At 52.9% G+C, this 18,091-nt stretch overlaps 1 protein-coding gene across 1 annotated transcript in view; it reads right to left on the bottom strand.

Annotated features, from left to right (window-relative positions):
• Positions 1 to 18,091, bottom strand: part of LOC111141771 (transglutaminase 2) — a 32,751-nt gene that overhangs the window by 8,228 nt on the left and 6,432 nt on the right. Inside the window, exons 3-10 of the mRNA XM_022494576.1 lie at positions 16,344 to 16,586; positions 12,715 to 12,833; positions 10,161 to 10,289; positions 8,907 to 9,084; positions 4,951 to 5,086; positions 4,177 to 4,280; positions 2,088 to 2,330; positions 234 to 506 (exon numbers count right to left, since the gene is read on the bottom strand). Of these exons, the coding sequence (XP_022350284.1) occupies positions 234 to 506; positions 2,088 to 2,330; positions 4,177 to 4,280; positions 4,951 to 5,086; positions 8,907 to 9,084; positions 10,161 to 10,289; positions 12,715 to 12,833; positions 16,344 to 16,586 (1,425 nt within the window). The remainder of the gene's footprint in view (positions 1 to 233; positions 507 to 2,087; positions 2,331 to 4,176; positions 4,281 to 4,950; positions 5,087 to 8,906; positions 9,085 to 10,160; positions 10,290 to 12,714; positions 12,834 to 16,343; positions 16,587 to 18,091) is intronic.

Raw genomic sequence — 18,091 nt, 5'->3', positions numbered from 1 at the left:
CTCTGCGCTCCGTCTTCTCATCTGAAAAATGGGGCAATAAAAGAATCCGCCTCCCACTTTTGTTACAAGAATTAAATGGATGGCTTGTTTATAAAGGCTGTGGGAAGGGCGTGACCCACAGAAGTGTCACAGAAACATCCGTGAGGTCAATCGCACGTGTCAAGTGCTCAGGACACTAACGACTGCGCCGCTGGTTGGTGGTCAGCAACTGCTCCGGGACCACAGGGCCTTACCAGATGAGGGCTCCAAGGAAAGGTTGAGCAGGTCTTTGCTGCCACACTCAGGCCCCAGGATCCCGTTGTAGCTGACGGTGCGGGCATGGAGCATGAGGCGGCAGGTGTGGGTCTCAGCCGTGTTGTTGGTGATATAGGCGAAGACATCAAAGTCACTGCCCATGTTCATGCTCTGGGCCACGCGGATCCGCATGGCCACCCCCATCTCCTCTTTCTTAGTCAGCTTATTCAGGTGGTTGGCCTTTTTGAAGGCTTCTCTCTCCTCTGGGGACCCTGTGGGAATGGGGAAGAGAGCTCCGCTATGGCTGAAATAGTGACCAAGGACAACGAGGCTGGGGCAGGGCGAGCTGGCTCTTCAGAGTCCTGGGGACTCAGATCAGGTCTAGAGGAGCTCCTTGTCTACACTCCTGTGTCAGGAGGATGATAGGAGATTTTATTTACTTTCCACAAGTAAACTCCTATACATCCCTCAAAACCCAGTCCCAAATGATGCCCCCTCCTCCAGGAAGCCTTCTCTGAATACTCCTGCCCCAGGACGAATGAGTCGCCATGTCTCCTCGAGTTTCACCAGTGCCTGTTGCCTATCATGCTTTTTATTTAACCAAGTTGTTTTCTGTTTATGTACTTACCCTCTTAAGCCACTCAAAGACTAAGACTGTATTTTACTCATCTCTTGTCATACCCGAAGCCTCTAACAGTGGTTGGTAGATAGTAAACACCAGTAGGACGACTTTCTCACCTCCCAGTGTTTGCCCTGATTTCATCTACCTGAAATCTTTTCCTCCCCCTCCCTACCTGTAGCGCTCCCCTCCTCTGTGTCCCATCTACCTCTCTCCTCTGCTCCTGTTTCTTCCCCGGTGCTGCTGGGTGCATATCTACGTCTCCCATCAAACCATCAGCTCTAGACCTTTCAGAGACCAGCGGAAGCACCTTTTCCTTCTGTCAGAGTATGGCTGCTTGTTCCCCAACCCTCAGCTGGCACAGGTAAGTCAGCGGGAGTCAGAGGAGGGCAGGAGTGATGGTTCCTTACGCACCTCTGTGAGCTGCCCCACCCCCCCACCCCCAGGCTCACCAAGGATGCTTAGAAAACAGCTACTGTATTGAATTGGCTGCTGGTTGTGCTCCAAAACAATTAAAAAAATAAGCTGTGTCCCTTCTTCCCTCTCCTGATTGAATATAAGCTGCAGAGAGCGGCTTCATCTTTGGATCAGATTACAGCTCTCTCATTAAGTCGCTCTTACGATCTTTCCCTCCTTCCCTCTCCATCTGCCCACTCACCTCCCCAGCTGTGTGTGAAACACCGCACAAATAAACACTACGGAGTTCCTGGAATCTCTCTTCCAGGACCCACCCCTCTGGACTTCCAAGTCTCTCTAGTCCAAACATGTTGCAATTTAAAAAAAGGAGGGGGGGTGTGGGATTGCATGTCTTCGGTTGCACGTACCATGATGACAAATACTGTCATGAAACGACACAGACATCGTTCATTTTTCTGTTCGGAGGCAGGCAGCTCCTCCATAACGAGTATCCTCCAGTTGTGTTTAAGTCCAAATAGCCAAAAAGCAAGGCTTAAAAAAACCCCATGGAATCCTTTTGTGAAATACAGAATTCTTAAATGAATACTCTTCTACTACTGTATCCCAGTGTGTTTTTTTCTAAGAAAAGGTGTAAAATGGAGAGTAACCTACAAGTCCTTATTGTATGCAGGCTGCCAAAGAAAACACATCCGTGTGTGTGCGCGCGCGCGCACACACACACACACACACACACACACACACACAAGCCCACTGGCTGGTAAAACAGGCTGCTTCCCTGCAAGGCATTGGCGAAGGCTCTGGGGAGCCGTGCACCTACCCTCTGGGTACTTGTAGGTGTGGGTGATGTCCTCCCGCTCATCACGGCCCACCCTCTTCGTGCTGATCTTCATCCCCACGGTCAGGGCGGTGTTGGTGGACTCGTGCATGGACCCATCCTTCTGCTGGATCCAGTTCACCACGTCGGCATTGACCTCAGCAAAGACAAAAGGTGCATCGTACTTGGTGCTTAGGTCACCCTCCTTGATGGCACGAACTGGAACCGGGCCACAGCAGTACGTCCCTGGTTGGGGGTAAGAGGCGAGATGGGCTTGGGCTGAGGGGAGGGTGACACCCTCTCCCACTTTCCACATTTCAGCCACATTGTTGCAGAGCATCTCGAGACTGTCCAGCCATTTGACTCAGGGACTCCACTGGTGGGAAGGTAGCAGAGAGTAAGAATTAAAAATCCAGGCTCTGGAGCCTGCCCAGCTTCTGGGGTTCAAATCTCAGCTGGCCTCATTAACTGGGGGACTTCTTATTCCTTGGGGAAGTGACTTAACTTCTCTAAGCCCGTTTTGTGTGGTGGGGATATTTACGACCCACCTAATGAGGATTCGCATACTAATTACTATGTAAATGAAATGGGGTTTGTTTTTTTTTTAAGTGTCTGAAATATTAGCAGAAGCGTATCCCCAGGCATCCCGAGGAAGGGAGAGAGCCATGCTGTAGAAGACAGTTGGTCCGTCCTTCCGGCTTCCTGCCCACACAGAGAGCCACAGCCGCCCCCATCAATGTACTCAGGGGGTGCATGTTGACTGAATGACCATGAGAGCTGGATGTTTCTCTCGCTGGGGTTCACAGCTGCTTCAAACTGGCCACACAGTTAACTGTGGAGGGCTAGAGGCTGAGTAGCTCACTACATTGTATCCATTTGATGCAACAGGCATGGTAACATTCATTTAAAATTAAAATCAGGGGAAACTATGAGATAAAGAAATGTCAATGACACATGGAGACGTGACAGGACCAAGACAAAAGGTCACATGCAGCCGGAGATTTTAACCGAGGGGCCAAAGACCCCCAAAGCACTGCCAGGAGAGTTCGGGGGTCCATGAACTTGGATGGCAAAAAATGACATCTTTGTCTGCACTGAATTTTGCTAACACTTCTTTCGATTGTGAAAGCAGACAAACCATCGTCTTAGGTGCACTTATGACTTCTCACCCGTAAGGAGCGCAGACACTGAGGCATCACTTTTTAGTTGTCGTAGACAACTGGAAATACCGCTTATATGCACCTGTAACAGTACATCATAGAACTTACTATCTTTACCACTAGACCTTGTTCTGTAAAGCAGATATTACCATATCATAAATTTATTTTTTAAAAAATTTTGATAACCATGTTTTGGTGTAATTGGTTTTCTTTGTTCCCCTAGGTAATATATTCTATGCATTTAAAAATATTATTCTGTTGGGAAGACAGGGTAACTGGGTGATGGGCATTAAGGAGGGCACATGATGTCATGAGCACTAGGTGTTACACGTAGCTAGTGAATCACCGAATACTACAGCAAAAACTAATGTTGGCTGATTGAAATTAAATAAACAATAATAAAATAAAATAAAATAAAATAAAAAATATAAATACAAATATTATTCTGAGAAAGGATCCATTTGGTTTCACCCAGTTTTGCCTTGGTGTTCTCTTTCTCTTTCTCCCTCTCTGTCTTTTTCTGTCTCTGTCTCTTTCTCCCTCTCTCTGTCTCTGCCTCTCCATCTTTCACACACACACCTACCAACAAATATATAATGGGAAATTACTGGAAGCTGTGTATGAATATGAATGATATTTCTTTTGAGGGGGAGAGGACAAAGATGTTATTTGATCTTTTTCTTTGTGCTTCTCCATATTTGCTGTTTTCCACAATGCATGTGAATTACTTTTCCAATGATAAAAGAAGCTGATCGAATGCTCTGAGTGAGGAACCCCACACTTGCGCAAACCAGTCAGTGGTCTCTGGAGTCAGCCAAACTGGGGTTAGAACCTGGCTCTGCCACTCCAGGCTGAGGGACTTGGCGGTGGGGGGAGCAGTTCTCACCAAGCCTCAGTTTGCCAGCCTAGGGAAGGGGGCCACGCCCACCCACCTTCACTCTTCTCCTGGGGCGTGGGGTCGAGGGCCTGCCACCCCCCGTAGCCCGGCTGCAGGTCCGGCCTGCTCATCCATGACTCCGCCCAGCAGTGGTAGTTCCTGTTGGAGAAACGAAGTGAGGACTCACACTTCTCCCGTGGGCAGTACACACTCACCTATCCTATGCTCACCCCAGAGCATCCCCAACACACCTGCTTGCTCTTCCTCCCTGGGGCCCTAGCCAGGTGCTCACTCCTGCCCGGGGAGTCATTGTCAGCGCCTCTCCCACAGCCCTCCTCTTTCAGTGGCTCCTTGAGTCCACCGGATGGGACCTCCTCGCTTCTCGGCTGTCCCTTCTTTTCCAGCTCATGGGCTTTGCCCCATTTCAGGCCTGCCTGGGCCACGCCCCAGCCCCCTGCCTGCAATCTCTCCCCTTCTGATCTCCTGCTCTGGTGTCATCAGAGTCCCTCTCCCAGTTTGAAGCCTTTGGTGACAACCTGTTGGTTTTGGAGTCAAGCCCAGACCCTCTCACCTGGCATTCCAGACTCCTGAAAAACCAACACCCTAACACATTTTCATGCATTATTGACTTTGTGTTTGACTTTCCCTCCTTTGCTCACGCTGGGGCCCCTCCCTGGAGAGCCCTCCCTGGCCCCATTCCCCCTTGTCTGAATACTGTTCAACTTTTAATCCCAATTCAAATGTGACCTCCTCTGAGAAGTCTTCCTAAGTTTCCTTTCCAGGGGACCCCCCCATTGGGGTTTACCCCTGACTCTGGGCCCCAGCTCACCAGATCATCTCGCTTTTGTCCCTCTGCATCTCTCCAAACTCGTTGTAGACATACTCGATGAGCAGGTTGCTGTTCTGGTCATGGGCCGAGTTAAAGTTGGTCACCACTCGGGTGGGGATGCCAAGGCACCGCAGCACTGGGGGTGGGGGAGGGGACAGGATGGAGAGCAGGATTCGGGGATGAGCTGAGGATCTGGAGCCATCTGCCCTGCTCTGAGCATCCATGCTCCCATCTGTACCCCGGGCAGCACTGTACCCATTATCCAGGTGGTGAGGGCGGGCACCTACCCCTTACCTGGATGATAGTGCCCACCTCACTGGTCACGCCAGGTCCACTCTGCCTCCTCACCTCACTGCTAACAGAAGGAAACCCCAAAATGCAACAATCCTCTGCTAAACCTTCAATGTCTCCCCATGGCCCTGAAGGTCAAGGCCAGACCTCTCAAAGCTTGGTCCCTGACCACCTCCTGGGCACTTTTCCCCAGCCACACTCGCTGTTCCTCCAGCACTCTACACTCCTGCCAGCCACAGGACATTGGCCTATGCTATTCCCTCAGCCTGGAAGGCCACCCACCAGGTTTAGATGGCTCCATCGTTTGCATTCATAGCAAGACTGGGGATTCATTATCATTCGCAGTGGATGGGCACAGGAGGGATCCTTTCATTTGTCCCCTGAAGGCAGTTAGTGATCTGTCTTATTTCATGTGCCCAGAGCCCAGCACAGGCCTGGCACAGACAATTTTGTCAAATGGATGAAGGGGCGGATGAAGAAGAGAGAGGAGGAGGAAGAAGGGGAAAAGGGAAGAAGAGAAGGAATGGTAGAGATTCAGGGCAAGGAGCACACAGTGGAGCAGCGAGCAGAGGGAACAAGGGTCAAGGGGCCTTCCCTGCAATGCTGGCTGCTTTGGGCTGTGTGACCTGGGGCCAGGCCCTCCACCTCTCTGGGCCTTGTTTCCTCCTCTACCACACAAGGTCATGGTACACACGCAGGGCTGGCAGTTGTGCTGGGGCACCGTCGTGGAAGGGGAGGGCCTGATGCTCATGCAAAGCACAGTTTACAGAGGTCACAGTGATGGGGGCGTGGGAGGCAAGGAGGCAGGACAGCAGGTGGCACCTACAGACCTCCGAGGGAAACCCAGGGCACAATTCGTGCCTGAATGGCGGGGTGCTCCTGACAGGCGGTGTTTTTGGTGCCTTTTCACTCCCTCGTTTTTTAATGAGCTTTTTCTGTGTTTTGTGAAAGTAACATATTCTTGGGGTGGGATAGAGGAAATAAGTATCTTTTCTTAAAAAGTGAGAAAAGCCCTACTGAATGTAACCTGTGGGACTTCGGTCTTTTAGTTTTTATTGAGATTGAGTCTTGGAGATAGTGGGTGGAGTGAGTGTGTGTGTGTGTGTGTGTGTGTGTGTGTGTGTGTGACCTTTGCCCTGTTGCCCTGGGCCCTCTGTCAAGCAGGGTAAGAGGTCTCAGTCGGGCCCTAGATTCTGGCCCCAATCAGGGCGTCTGGGAAGTGGAGAGGAAGGGTAGTGTTGATCTTCCCCCTCCTGCCTGGTTGCCGGCAGTAGACTCCGGCACCAGCAAACCAATCCCAGGCCCTGCCCCAGGACAGGCCTCAGGACACAGACCAGGCGTGAGGAAGCCTGTCCCCGCCACTCGAGGAGCAAGGCATCACCCCTGTCCTAGAGCTGGTGTCCCAAGAGGCCTCCTCATCCCAGGCTCAGGCCCGAAGCCTGCCCCAGAGCCAGGAACGCCTGAGTTCAAGCTTGGCCTCGCTGCTCCCCAGCTGTGTGACCTCAGGCAACCACTTCCGGTCTCTGAGATTCAATTTCCTCTTCTAAGAGGAGCTAATAATAGCGACTTCCAGGGATGTGGCGGTGATTCAGAGAGGCAGTGGGTGTGGGCAGTCTCGTCTGCCCCGTGCCCAGGGCAGAAGGGCAGGGTGCCACGGGTGCCCGTCTCTGCCAGTGTCACTGCAAATGCCCATCCAGTCACTGCCCATCCAGTCAAATGACTCTCAGACATTTTGAAACGCTCCAGGATCCGGCTGAGGAATCCCAACTTCCTCTGGAATCCACAAACTCAAGTCTAAGCTGAACCAGACGCTGGGTGACGTGACATCTCCCTGGGAATTATTTCATCACTGCTGTGTCCACTTCATAGGTGAGGAGAAAGGCTTGGAGACCCCAGTTCTCTTGCCCAAGTCCACCCAGGGGCTGGCGAAAGCGCTGGGATTCAAAACAGGCATCGGGACACCAGAGTCCCTGGGCCAGTCCAGCAGGACGCTCCCTGTAGAAGCCCCTGGGGGGGCTGCTCCTCGGGGCCACTTCTCCCTGACTCCGTCCAGCACCAGGCCTGGGAGAAGGCTGTAGGGAAGAGGGGTCTCGAGAAAGACCTCTGGAGGTCACAGCCCCAGGAGAGGGAGGTGCCTGCAGATGAGCTCAGGGACCCAGGCCACAGATGGTGGTGGGTCTCCAGAAAACACGTGGGGTTCTCAGGAGGCATTTAAGGCCCCTCAGAGGAAGAGGTCTGGGAGAGGGAGTTTGCCCAAGAAAAGGGAATGCTCAGGTCCCAGAAGCAGGCAGGCATGGGTGGTTCGGCCATGGGGAAGGGGGAGCAGAGACAGCCCTGTGGGGAGCCCAGGCGGCACCGCCCCTACCCAGACTGCTGGGGTGGAAGACAGCTCCGGGACGCCCCGAGGCCCCTCCCCTAGGCCTGGGTCCTGGTCCCCGGAGTCAGAGAAGCTGCGATTCAGGACCAGATTCAGATTTCCCAAGTCTAATAAATGATTATAGCAGGGGCTCCTGGGTGGCTCAGTGGGCTAAAGCCTCTGCCTTCGGCTCGGGTCATGATCTCAGGGTCCTGGGATCGAGCCCTGCATCGGGATCTCTGCTTAGCAGGGAGTCTGTTTCCCCCCACTCTCTGCCTGCCTCTCTGCCTACTTGGGATCTTTGTCTGTCAAAAAAATAAATAAAATATTTTAAAAATAAATAAATAAATAAAATAAATGATAATAGCAGTGGTAGTCATCTTAATAAGAATAATCTAGCAGCAGGAGGTAAGTATTCGCTGTTATGCATCTGAAATAATTTCCAGCCCTTCATACGTTATCCTCACAACCACCCCAGGGTAAAGGCACTGTTGTTAGGTCCGGTTCCCACGTAACAGAGCTGAGCCTCAGAGAGGCTCAGTGATTACCTGGGACACAGCGGTAAGGAGCAGAGCTGGGACTGGGAATCGGGCCTTGACTCTGGAGTCTGTGTTTTTAACTGGTACAGGATACTGACCCATTCTCATACGTGCCATCCCCAGCCCAGAATAATTTTCACCATTTTCTGGGCTCGAATTTTTAAGATTTTTTAAAAAGATTTATTTTCCATTTTGGTTTTAAATTGCTTTCTCTTGCCTAATCTGTATTCAGAAAGTGCTTTCCCTTTCTTGACATTGATATGACTGTTACTATTAAATTAGTAAGAGCTAATATTTACTGAGAGCTGCACTGGGCTCAATTCTGCGCTGAGCAGTTTTCTACCAACCCACCCCAGGATGAAGGTCCTCTTGCCCCCATTTTACAGACAAGGAAACTGAGGTTCAGAAGGAAGTCATCTACTCAAGGTCACAGAGCAGGTGAATGTTACCGGGGATTTTAAATTCAGGGGTGTCTGGCCCCAAAGCCCATCTTCTCAACCCTGAGCCCAGGCAGCCTCCCACATGACATCCCTTGATCCTAATAACCACCTGCAGGATAGTTGTTGGAAAAAGGGCCAGAGAGGGGCAGCTGCCAACTCCAGGCCTCACAGTATGTTGGTGGTGTCAGAGGCAGAGGCAGGACCAGAACTGGGGTCTCCTGATTCCCACTTGAGTGCTCTCTCTGCACTCCCCCAGGGCTCAGGGAGGCTGCGAGCAGATTCCAGCCACCACCCCCCACCACCACCACCCCTGCCCAGCATGCCACTCACCTGTGCAGGCCACAGCAGCGAAGACCCAGCACTGGCCGTACTTGACACGCTGGCAGCCTGAGGTCTTCCAGCGCCGCAGGATGTCCACACTGCCAATCCAGAACATGGGGCTGACACCATCCTTGTAATCGTTGTCCCAGCGTCCCAGCAGCACACCCTGGTCATCATTGCAGTTGACCTACAACCAGCAGGGCATCAGAGGGACCGAGCCTGGGGAGCAGGTGCTGTGAGTTCAGTACGTGGTGAAAGGCAGGGAAAGGAATTTAGGAGAGGGAACAGCCCATGCAAAGATACCAAGGTGTGACGGGCTAGTATGTGGGAGATGGTTGGGGCTGGAGCCCGATGTGTGGGAGAGAGAAGGAGAAGAAGGGAGGAGGTGGCAAGGGGTCAAGGTCATGAAGGTGATACTGGTGGTGTGAATTTGGCCATGGGGTGGCAGGAGGGTGACAAGATGTGATCTGAGTTTTACGAAGACCCCTCCGGCCCCTGCCTGGATTGTGTCATTTCCCTCACCCTCCCATTGCCTTGAGAATAAAATCGAACCTCCTGACTGTGGCCCATGAGGCCTGCATGGTCTCACCTCTGCCCACCTCCTGCACCCCACTCCTCCCCGCTCACTCCACCCCAGCCCACCAGCCTCCTTTCTGCTCCTCGAACCTGCCAAAGTCGTTCCCACCTCAGGGCCTTTGTACATACTGTGCCCTCTCCCTGGAATACTCTTCTCCCACCTACTATATCAGCTTAGGGATCATCAATTACGGAGGTTCCCGCCCCCTACCCCCAGCCTCTCCCTGAAGCTGGACTCTGAATTAGACACTCTCACACCTCTGGCTTCCTTCGGTGCCTGCATCATCATTTCTGATTATGACACATTCCTGCAGTGTTTCTGTCAATGTCTGTTTCCTCCCACCCACCCACCCACGAGAATATAAGCTCTATGAAGTTAGAGACCATACATGCCTTACACCTACCTGTTTCTCCAGTGCCTAGGACACAGGTGACACCTAATAAATATTTGCTGAATGAGTGAATTAATAGATGAATTGCTTTTAGGGACCACATGACATTACCCCTATTTGTGTAAATCTTGTCTTTCCAAATACAAGCTCTCTCAGCTGAGACTTCCCCATCTCCTGGGTCCCCCCAACCAAGCCCAGAGTGGAGTGTGACCTCCATCATCACGGGAAGGTGGGAGGCCCTACTAGGACCCACGATGGGCCCCGACCCTGTGGTGGGGCGCAGCCCCTCACTCACCATGGCACTCACCACCCGGCCCATGTACACAGGACTGCTCCGGCGGGAGCAGTCACGGCAGGCATCCTTCAGGAACTTGGGGTTCATGTCCAGGAGCGTCAAGCAAATGTCCAGGATCCCATCTTCAAACTGTGTTGGGAAAAACAAGAGAAAGATGCAAGAAATGAGAAGCCACCTCCTCCAGGAAGCCTGCCTTGCAGTCCTGCAGCTATAGGTCCTCTGTGTTTCATCTCACACATTAGGTAAGTCTGGGCTGGGTCTGCCCCATCTCTGTGATGCCAGATCTTCCTGGCCCAGGATGGGGTGGGGGAGGGGGGACAACAATGACTGAGTTTGTGAGAAAGAGGAAGGGATATGCCTGCATTCGGGGCCTGGCTGGGGGGTGGGGGAGTCCTGGGAACGTGGAGTATAAACCACAGTGTCCCTGGGGCTTCCCTCTCCTCAGAGTCACCTCAGGCCCTGCCACTGCCCCTTTCCCATCTCTGCTGTGCCAAATATCTCATTTCCCCTAAGGCCTGACTCACCCTGCATAGCTGATGAGAATCCTCTCTACCCCCCAACCCCTTCCACCCCAATACACTATTCTGATTGGAACGGAGGTAAATTATCTCCTGTTTCCACTGCACCTAGAATAAAATCTAGACTTTTCCCTGTGACCTGCAAGGAAGGCCCTTCACAATCTGTGTTCCACCCCATCTCTGACCTCATTATCACCACTCATTGCCCCAGGGCCTTTGCACTTACTGTTTCCTTTGCTTGGAATGCTCTTCCTGCCACTCTCTGTGTGGCTCACACCTTCTTATCCTTGCAACTCAAATGTTACCATTATCAAAAGTAGGGCCCTCCCTCCTTGTCCCATTACACCGGACTACGTCTCTGACCACTCTGACCAGTAGCAGTGACCTGTTACTCACCTCTGCCGTCTTGTCCCAAACCAGGCTTCAATGGCTTTGAGCCATTTTGTGGCTCTCTATTGCCATATGCCTGACATTCACAACCCGGACATTGGTGACTTCTCCCACTTCATCTCTCGGGACTCCTTCAGACATAAAGCACTTCCTGAGCTACAGAATTCTTCTTAAGCACAACATAAACTCCCACCTCTGAGCTTTCGCTCATACAGTTCCTTCTGCCTTGTATACCATGTTTCCACCTCCTCCATTGCCCAGCTCAGATCTTGCCTACGACAGGAATCGCCCTGATTCCCATCCACAGTTATTCACTTCCTTCCTCTCAGTCTTATCACTCTGGATTGTGATGGCTTCCTGAAGATTCGTGAGGGCTGCGTTCAATGGCTCAGCACAAGCCTGGACACAGAACAGGAACTCGGGGAATGAAAGGAAGGACTTGACTTTGTTCTGTTTCTCAGGGTGGGGGGGGATACAGATCGCTGGGAAATAAGAGCCAATTGACTTTATGATGTATTTTTTTGTACCCCTCCCCCCCACACCACCATTTCATGTACATCCCAGAGCGGGTGATAGGTTCTTGGGCAGATATTCTCGCAATTAGTATTCCCAGTACTCAGATGGGGAAACTGAGGCAAGAGCCCCATACCACACAGGGAAGACTTCCCTGTGGTCCCAGGGCAGGACTCTGGGGGCCTGCATATGGAAATCCTACCCCAGGGGCTTTTGGGAAAAAGTCTCATGGTGAACCTTGACCCAAAAGGCCAATACCCCCCAACACACCAGGGCCAGGAAGAAGTGTGACGACTCTTGATTTATGAGTTTTCTCAGCACTGTCTCAAGAATTGTCATGGGAGGCTGGATGGCAGAGGAAATAAGAGCCCTACTTCGAATGACCAGCCTGGGCTGACTTGCTGGGGGACAAGGAACCACATGGAACACAGATGTGCCATCTGGCAGAGGTCAGCCAAGTCCAGCCTAGGCAGCCACGCCCCATCTGACCCATAGATTTGCAAGTAATAATAAACAGGTGTTGTTTCAAGCCTGTACATTTTGGGCTTGTTTGTTATTCAGCAGTAGCTAACTGATACAGGTAGTGTTTCGTAAACTACGACCACCGATCAGCAGCATCAGCATTGCCTGGGAACTTGTCAAAATGCAAATTCTCAGCCCACACCCAGACCTACTGAGCCAGAAACTAGGGACGGGACTCCCTGATCTGCATTTTAACACACATTTCTGGTGATTATAGATACATTCAAGTTTGAAAGCCACTGATCTAGGTAATAGTATAAAACCTCCTCTCAGCACACATAATAGCATTTCTATCATTTTGGTATATGGCCTGCAATATTCCCTTTCTCTGCCAGCCCCACAATTCCCAAAGGCTCTCCTGATTCTTGTTCCACTTTGAATCTGGGGTTGCTGTTCCCACAGTGGGTAGGGTAACCCTTTGCTGTAGGAAGTCAGGCTTGGCCTGGACCCCTCCCCTGATCCTCCAGCCACTCAGGGCCCTTGAATCCCTGACAGCATGGGGAGGCCAGCTCAGAGACCAGCACACATATCTGCAGCTTTGACCTCCTCAGACCCAAGGCCCCATACCCAGGGGGCCTGCAGCAGTTGGGAAGGACAGGATGTGGCCCTACCTGCCCAAAGTTCCAAGGTATGCTTTTGATGCACTTGACCGAGCCCTGGTAGATGAAGCCTTGCTGGGTGAGCACATACTCCTCCCGCTCCTCCTCTGAGTCCAGGTACACAGCGTCCGCTGGGGGAGGGAAGGAGGGGACCTCAGCTCTGGGTCTGGCAGGTTGCAGGGTCCCCAAAGACACAGCAGCCAGGGGGCCAAGATCCAGGGCCAGGTCAGAGTCTCGGAGGTCCTTCTATCTTTGAATCAGAAAAGCTAATCATTCATTAATAATCCCATACCCATGAGATGAGGTGTTTTTGGCTAGTGTTACCAGCATTACATTTAATTTCCGCAAGAGTGCGATGAGAAAGGGACCTTGAAAGACCATTTTACAGGTAGGAAAACTGATGGCCACCGAAGAGATAGAGGAGCACAGGAGTCAGGAATCTCCTAGTTGATCCTCACTTGTTGTATGACCTTGGGGAGATCACGTCTCCTTCTTTGTCCCCATCTCTGTCTTCCCTGAGCGTGACATGGGATGCAGACCTGCAAAGGGGCTCTGCAAGCTAAGCCCTGAGCCAGTGTGAGAAGGAGCTCAATTCAAGGTAGAGAGAAAGCCTACTAGGGTCACTGGGGCTCAGGGGAAGTGGGGTCCTGTCCAGTGGTGGGGGAGGTGGTCAGGGAGGACACTCTAGAGGTGGTGGCCTGTGATTGCTACCTTGAGAAATGACTAAGATTTAGATACTCGGAGTCTGGCGGAATGACTTGCTAAGCAGAGGGCCAGAGACAGGACAGGGACAACTGCTGGGATGGCACTTAGCTCCCCATGGCTGGCAACCACAGAAAAGAGGATTGGGACCAGCAGGGTCAGATGGCAGAGGGTCAAAGATCAAGCTGGCCTTTACCACCCCCCACTTCATAGGTGAAGAAACGGAGGCTGGGAAGAGGAAATTCAGAGCCACTTTGTGATTTTTGGTGGGCCCTAGGCATTTTTACTTCAGTGGGCCCCTTCTTCTGTAAAAAAAAATAATAATAACAGTAATAATAATAATAATAATAATAATAAATTTTATGACTGCACTGGTATGATGACAAATATATTAATATTACATATTAAAACATATTCTCTGACCTAAACTTTCTTTTTTTTCTTCTGATTTTAAAAGAAATTAAAATATTTTTATGGGTCCCTAAAAATACAGTGGCACTGGCCTGGAACACAGCTGCTCAGGGCCCTTGGGCCTCCAGACTCCGTCAGGCCCATCTGCGGGCCCCCTCTTATGGCACAGAGCGAAGTAAATGTGGAACTGGCCGTGCCTCTTTTGCCTTCTAGACCCTGCACTGTGGCTACCCCCCCACAGATAAAAATCAGCCTTCCAGCAAATGAACTATAGTCAGCTGATGGTGCAGGAGAAAGAATAAAAGAGAAAGAAAAACCCACGGTGTTTTGTCACTGGGGTGAGAGTGTTGTCCCCACCCTGACCCAGGTAGCAGAGACTGTGCCCTCCCCCCAGCTCTGCTGGTCAAGGTGGAGGCCTTGGGGACAAGAGGTCCCGCACATACTTCATGCTCGCTCCCTCCTATCCTCCTGTCCTCACTGAGCTAGGGGTGGAAGGCTCTGGTTTCAGGGGCAGGTCCCAGAGGGACAGCAGTGTTCCCACCTAGCAGCCCCACCCCCACCGAACCCAACTTCCTGCCTCTGCATCTCCAGCTCCTCCGCCCCCCTCCAGGTTCCCACCCTGGGATGTGGGTCACTTTAGTCACTGTGCTGTTTGGCTGACAGCCACCCCAACCCACAGGGCAGGGATGGAGCAGGGCTGGAGGAAAGGCCAGAGGAAGGGGACATCCCCAGAACCTCATTCCCTGTTCCCTGAGCTCTGAAACCCTGCCATGTTGGTGAGCAGCTGGGGACACTGGCTTCTTCCTCCTCCCTGGGCCAGGTGGCCTACTAGCCATAAGCTCTGTAGATTGACAAAATCCAAACAAGTCTACAATGGGGTCCGGCAAGGCCGCTTCTGTCCCGAGAAACCATTCCATGTGGCCCCAGGTCCTGTGAACAAGGGTGCTTCATAGATACCCTTCCTGTAAGGATGCCCTGGGGACGACCTCATTTCCCCGGGATAGAGGGCCAGATCAATGAACCATCCACATTGGCTAGATACAGGGCACTCTGAGCTCTTAAAAAGAAAATGCAGGGGCACCTGGTTGGCTTGGTTAAGCATCTACTTTGGGCTCGGGTCATGATCCCAGGGTCCTGAGATCGAGCCCCGCATCGCGCTCCCTGCTCATCGGGGAGCCTGCTTCTCCCTCTGGCTCCCCCTCTGCCACGCCCCCCACCCCCGGCTTGTGTTCTCTCCCTCTCTCTCAAATAAATAAATAAATAAATAAAATCTTTAAAAAAAAAAAAAAAGAAAAAGATGTGTATGCACACCGATGTGGAGAGATCGTCAGGATGTGTGGTGGAGTGGGAACGTTAAATAAGTCGTAGGCTGATGTGTACTGTGGGATCCTTTTGTGTTTAAGAGGGACGCAGAAACCCATTAAGGTAGCAGTGTCTCCAGACATATACACTGAAATCTAAGGAGATGAGTCCCCCAAGACAGCTAATAATCCCGCTCCCCAAGGAGAGTCAAAGTGGGAGCTGTTTCCCTACAGTGCTTAAAGCTTATAGGAAGAGGACATCCTCATGTCTTACTGCGATAAGTAAAAATACAAGCCAAAATATATAAAAGAGAAAATAAAAAATCCTCTCAACTATGTTATAAAATGCCCCAAAATGGAGAAGAAAAATATAAAGCAGCGTCCCAGGAAGGAGTTGGTTTTCTGGAGCTGGAGAGGCCAGAACTTGTGGCTGGGTGCCAGCTCTGAGGAAGGACACCCCATTCCTAGGCTGGGGCCCACCCACAAGGCTTGTCTTTCTGCCTCACTATGCAGGAGCAAGAAGGAGACAGTTCTGACTGCACTGTTAGTCCGAGAGGGAAACTGAGGCCGGGGCTGCCACCCCTTCCTCCTCGAGCCAGCCTGCTAGTTTTGTCCAGCATTGTCCACTTACTGAGGAGCTTCCAGAAGCCACTAGACCTCTCTGAGCCCTGCGGGGACACGGACAGTCTCCCAGTTGGGATTGTTGAGATGAAGCATCGAGGAGGCACGTAGGTCACCAAACTGCTCCTGCCCACTGCTTCTGGCCACCCTCCACCTCCGCCTCTGTCTCCCTCAGTTTCCCCTCCCCAAGTCGGTCTGGTGAAATTTCAAACAGAGCCCCAGGAACCAGAACCGGGTGTGGAGCCACAGCCCCGGGCATCCCCTGGGCACCCCATTCTTGACTGGGACTGTGAACCCCAGACACCTGCACGCCCAGGTCACGGGACTCGGGGAACACATGTGCCTCAGATGCGGGGTGAGGTCGCTTGGCAGCTGTGTGGCCTCGGGCAAGGCATTTTGCTTTCAAGTGCCTGTCTCTTCCTGTATGACATGAGGTGGGGCAACAGGACACCGCAAGGTTCCTGTGAGGCGGGAGCACGGGCGCCGCCCAGAGGCCTTCCCTCCATCTTCGGCCCCATCCCCCCTCGCCACTGTGCATGGCACCCATGGGTGCTCCAGCCCTGCCCAGCTCCCCGCGTCCCCCCCTCCACCGAGAGCACGGCTCACCTGGGCACCAGGTGTTGAAGAGCAGAGTGAAGTGGCCCAGCACGAAGCTGGAGCCCTGGTAGCCGGTGGAGGCCTCCAGGGTGAGGCGGTACAGGCCGACAGGGGCGTTCGCCGGGGTGCTGAGCTGCAGCGAGAGGACGCCGTCCTGCTTGTCTATCACCACGGCCGTCCAGGCGCCCTCCTCCGCGGCACTGGACAGCGGGAAGCGGGCCTTGGTCCCGGCCTCCTCGCTGGGGGCTGGGCCTGATGGGGAAAAGGCCGTGGCCGTGAGCCAGATGTGGGCAGGGAGGGAGCCGGCCTGGCAGAGGGGCCGGGCACAGGCCGGGGGGTGTCCCGTGGGCCGGGGTTGGAGGCCTGGTTCCGCTGCTGACCGCTGCTGACTGTTGAGGAAACCTTGGCAAGAGGTCATCTCTCTGCGACTTGGTTTCCTCCTCTACAAAGTGAGGATCGGACCCCAGCTTGGCGGGGTGCTTTTGCAAGAATTTGGAAAAAGCCACAGGCACCAGACGGATTTCTCCTGGGAGAGGGGACAGCTCCACCCAGGACATGGTCTCAGTCAGGCTGCTTGGGCAGCCATGACTGTGCACAAGACCCTCCCCCTCTCTGGGCTCCACGTGTCCACCCGTAGCACAAACAGGAATCCTTCGGGACCATTCCCTTTCCCACCTGAATGCTTTCCCTGATAGGAAGCAGCTTTCCCTTTCAGAAGAAGCAGCTCAGACTCTGAGCAGGACAGGACCTCGGTCCTCCGATGTCCCCACGGAAGCCCATCTGAGAGGCCCCTTGCTGTGGGGTGTTGGCCCGTCCAGCCTTTAGGTGTTTGTCTCCCGCCAGCTCCCTCCAACTTTTGGCCTCTGTGTCTCCATAGGCAGCTCCAAGGAGGGGTCATCACCATCCCCTTCCCACCCCACAGCCTTGGCACTTCCCGCTTCCCCTGAGACCCCTTGTACAGGTAGGAAAACTGAGGATCAGAGAAAGGAGTGTCTCCCAAGGATAGCACCAGGGGTCTGGGGCAAAGTTAGCGTCTGAGCCTAGGTCTCTAGGCTCTGGGCTGTCCTCCACGGCACCTCTCATTCCCGTGCTTCCTTGTAGGGATCTTGAAGGCTCCGTGAGAGAGGGAGCCGGCCTCAAGCTTGGCTGCTTTTTCTTGTGGGGGGAAGGCCCTGCCTCTGCAGGCAGGTCTGAGTCAGGGGAGGGCGAGGAGGGGCTGGTCATCCTTTCTGGACTTGGGTGGCCGAGAGGAGAAACAGAACCTTCTCTGCCTAGTCTCTGCCCAGAAAAGTTTATTTTTATTCTTCCATCTCTCTCCGTGTAGCCCGGCCCACCTGCTGCGGACAATATGGGGGCCTATTCCCTGAGGGGTTCCCTCTCCACACTCTGCCCCTCCTCCCAACCCTCCAGCCCCACCCACGCCCAGGCCCAAATATAACCATGAGCTAACAGGCATGACACAGGCCTCCGGGGCCCTGTCTGGGTGCCAGGAGTTGGCTGTAAGCCTTTAAATGCTCCTGAGCAGTTGGGCCTCACTGGGTCCCCGGGAGGCAGCCAGGGTCTGGTTCTCCTGCTCAGGCTCTGAGCACTGTGTGACCTGGACTAAGTCAACAGGCCTCTCTGATCTGCAATTTTCTTCATCAAAGAAGAAAACAGGCTTAGACCACATGCCTGGGAAGGTCTGATTCTAGGTCTCAAACTGGCTCTGTGACCTTGGACAAGCTACTTAGCTTCTCTGTGCCTCAATTTGCTCATCT

Source organism: Enhydra lutris, unplaced genomic scaffold, assembly GCF_002288905.1.
Source record: "Enhydra lutris kenyoni isolate GAN:26980312 unplaced genomic scaffold, ASM228890v2 scaffoldscaffold6, whole genome shotgun sequence".
In the NCBI taxonomy this organism is placed as follows: Eukaryota; Metazoa; Chordata; class Mammalia; order Carnivora; family Mustelidae; genus Enhydra; species Enhydra lutris.
This window is presented reverse-complemented; position numbering and strand designations above follow the sequence as displayed.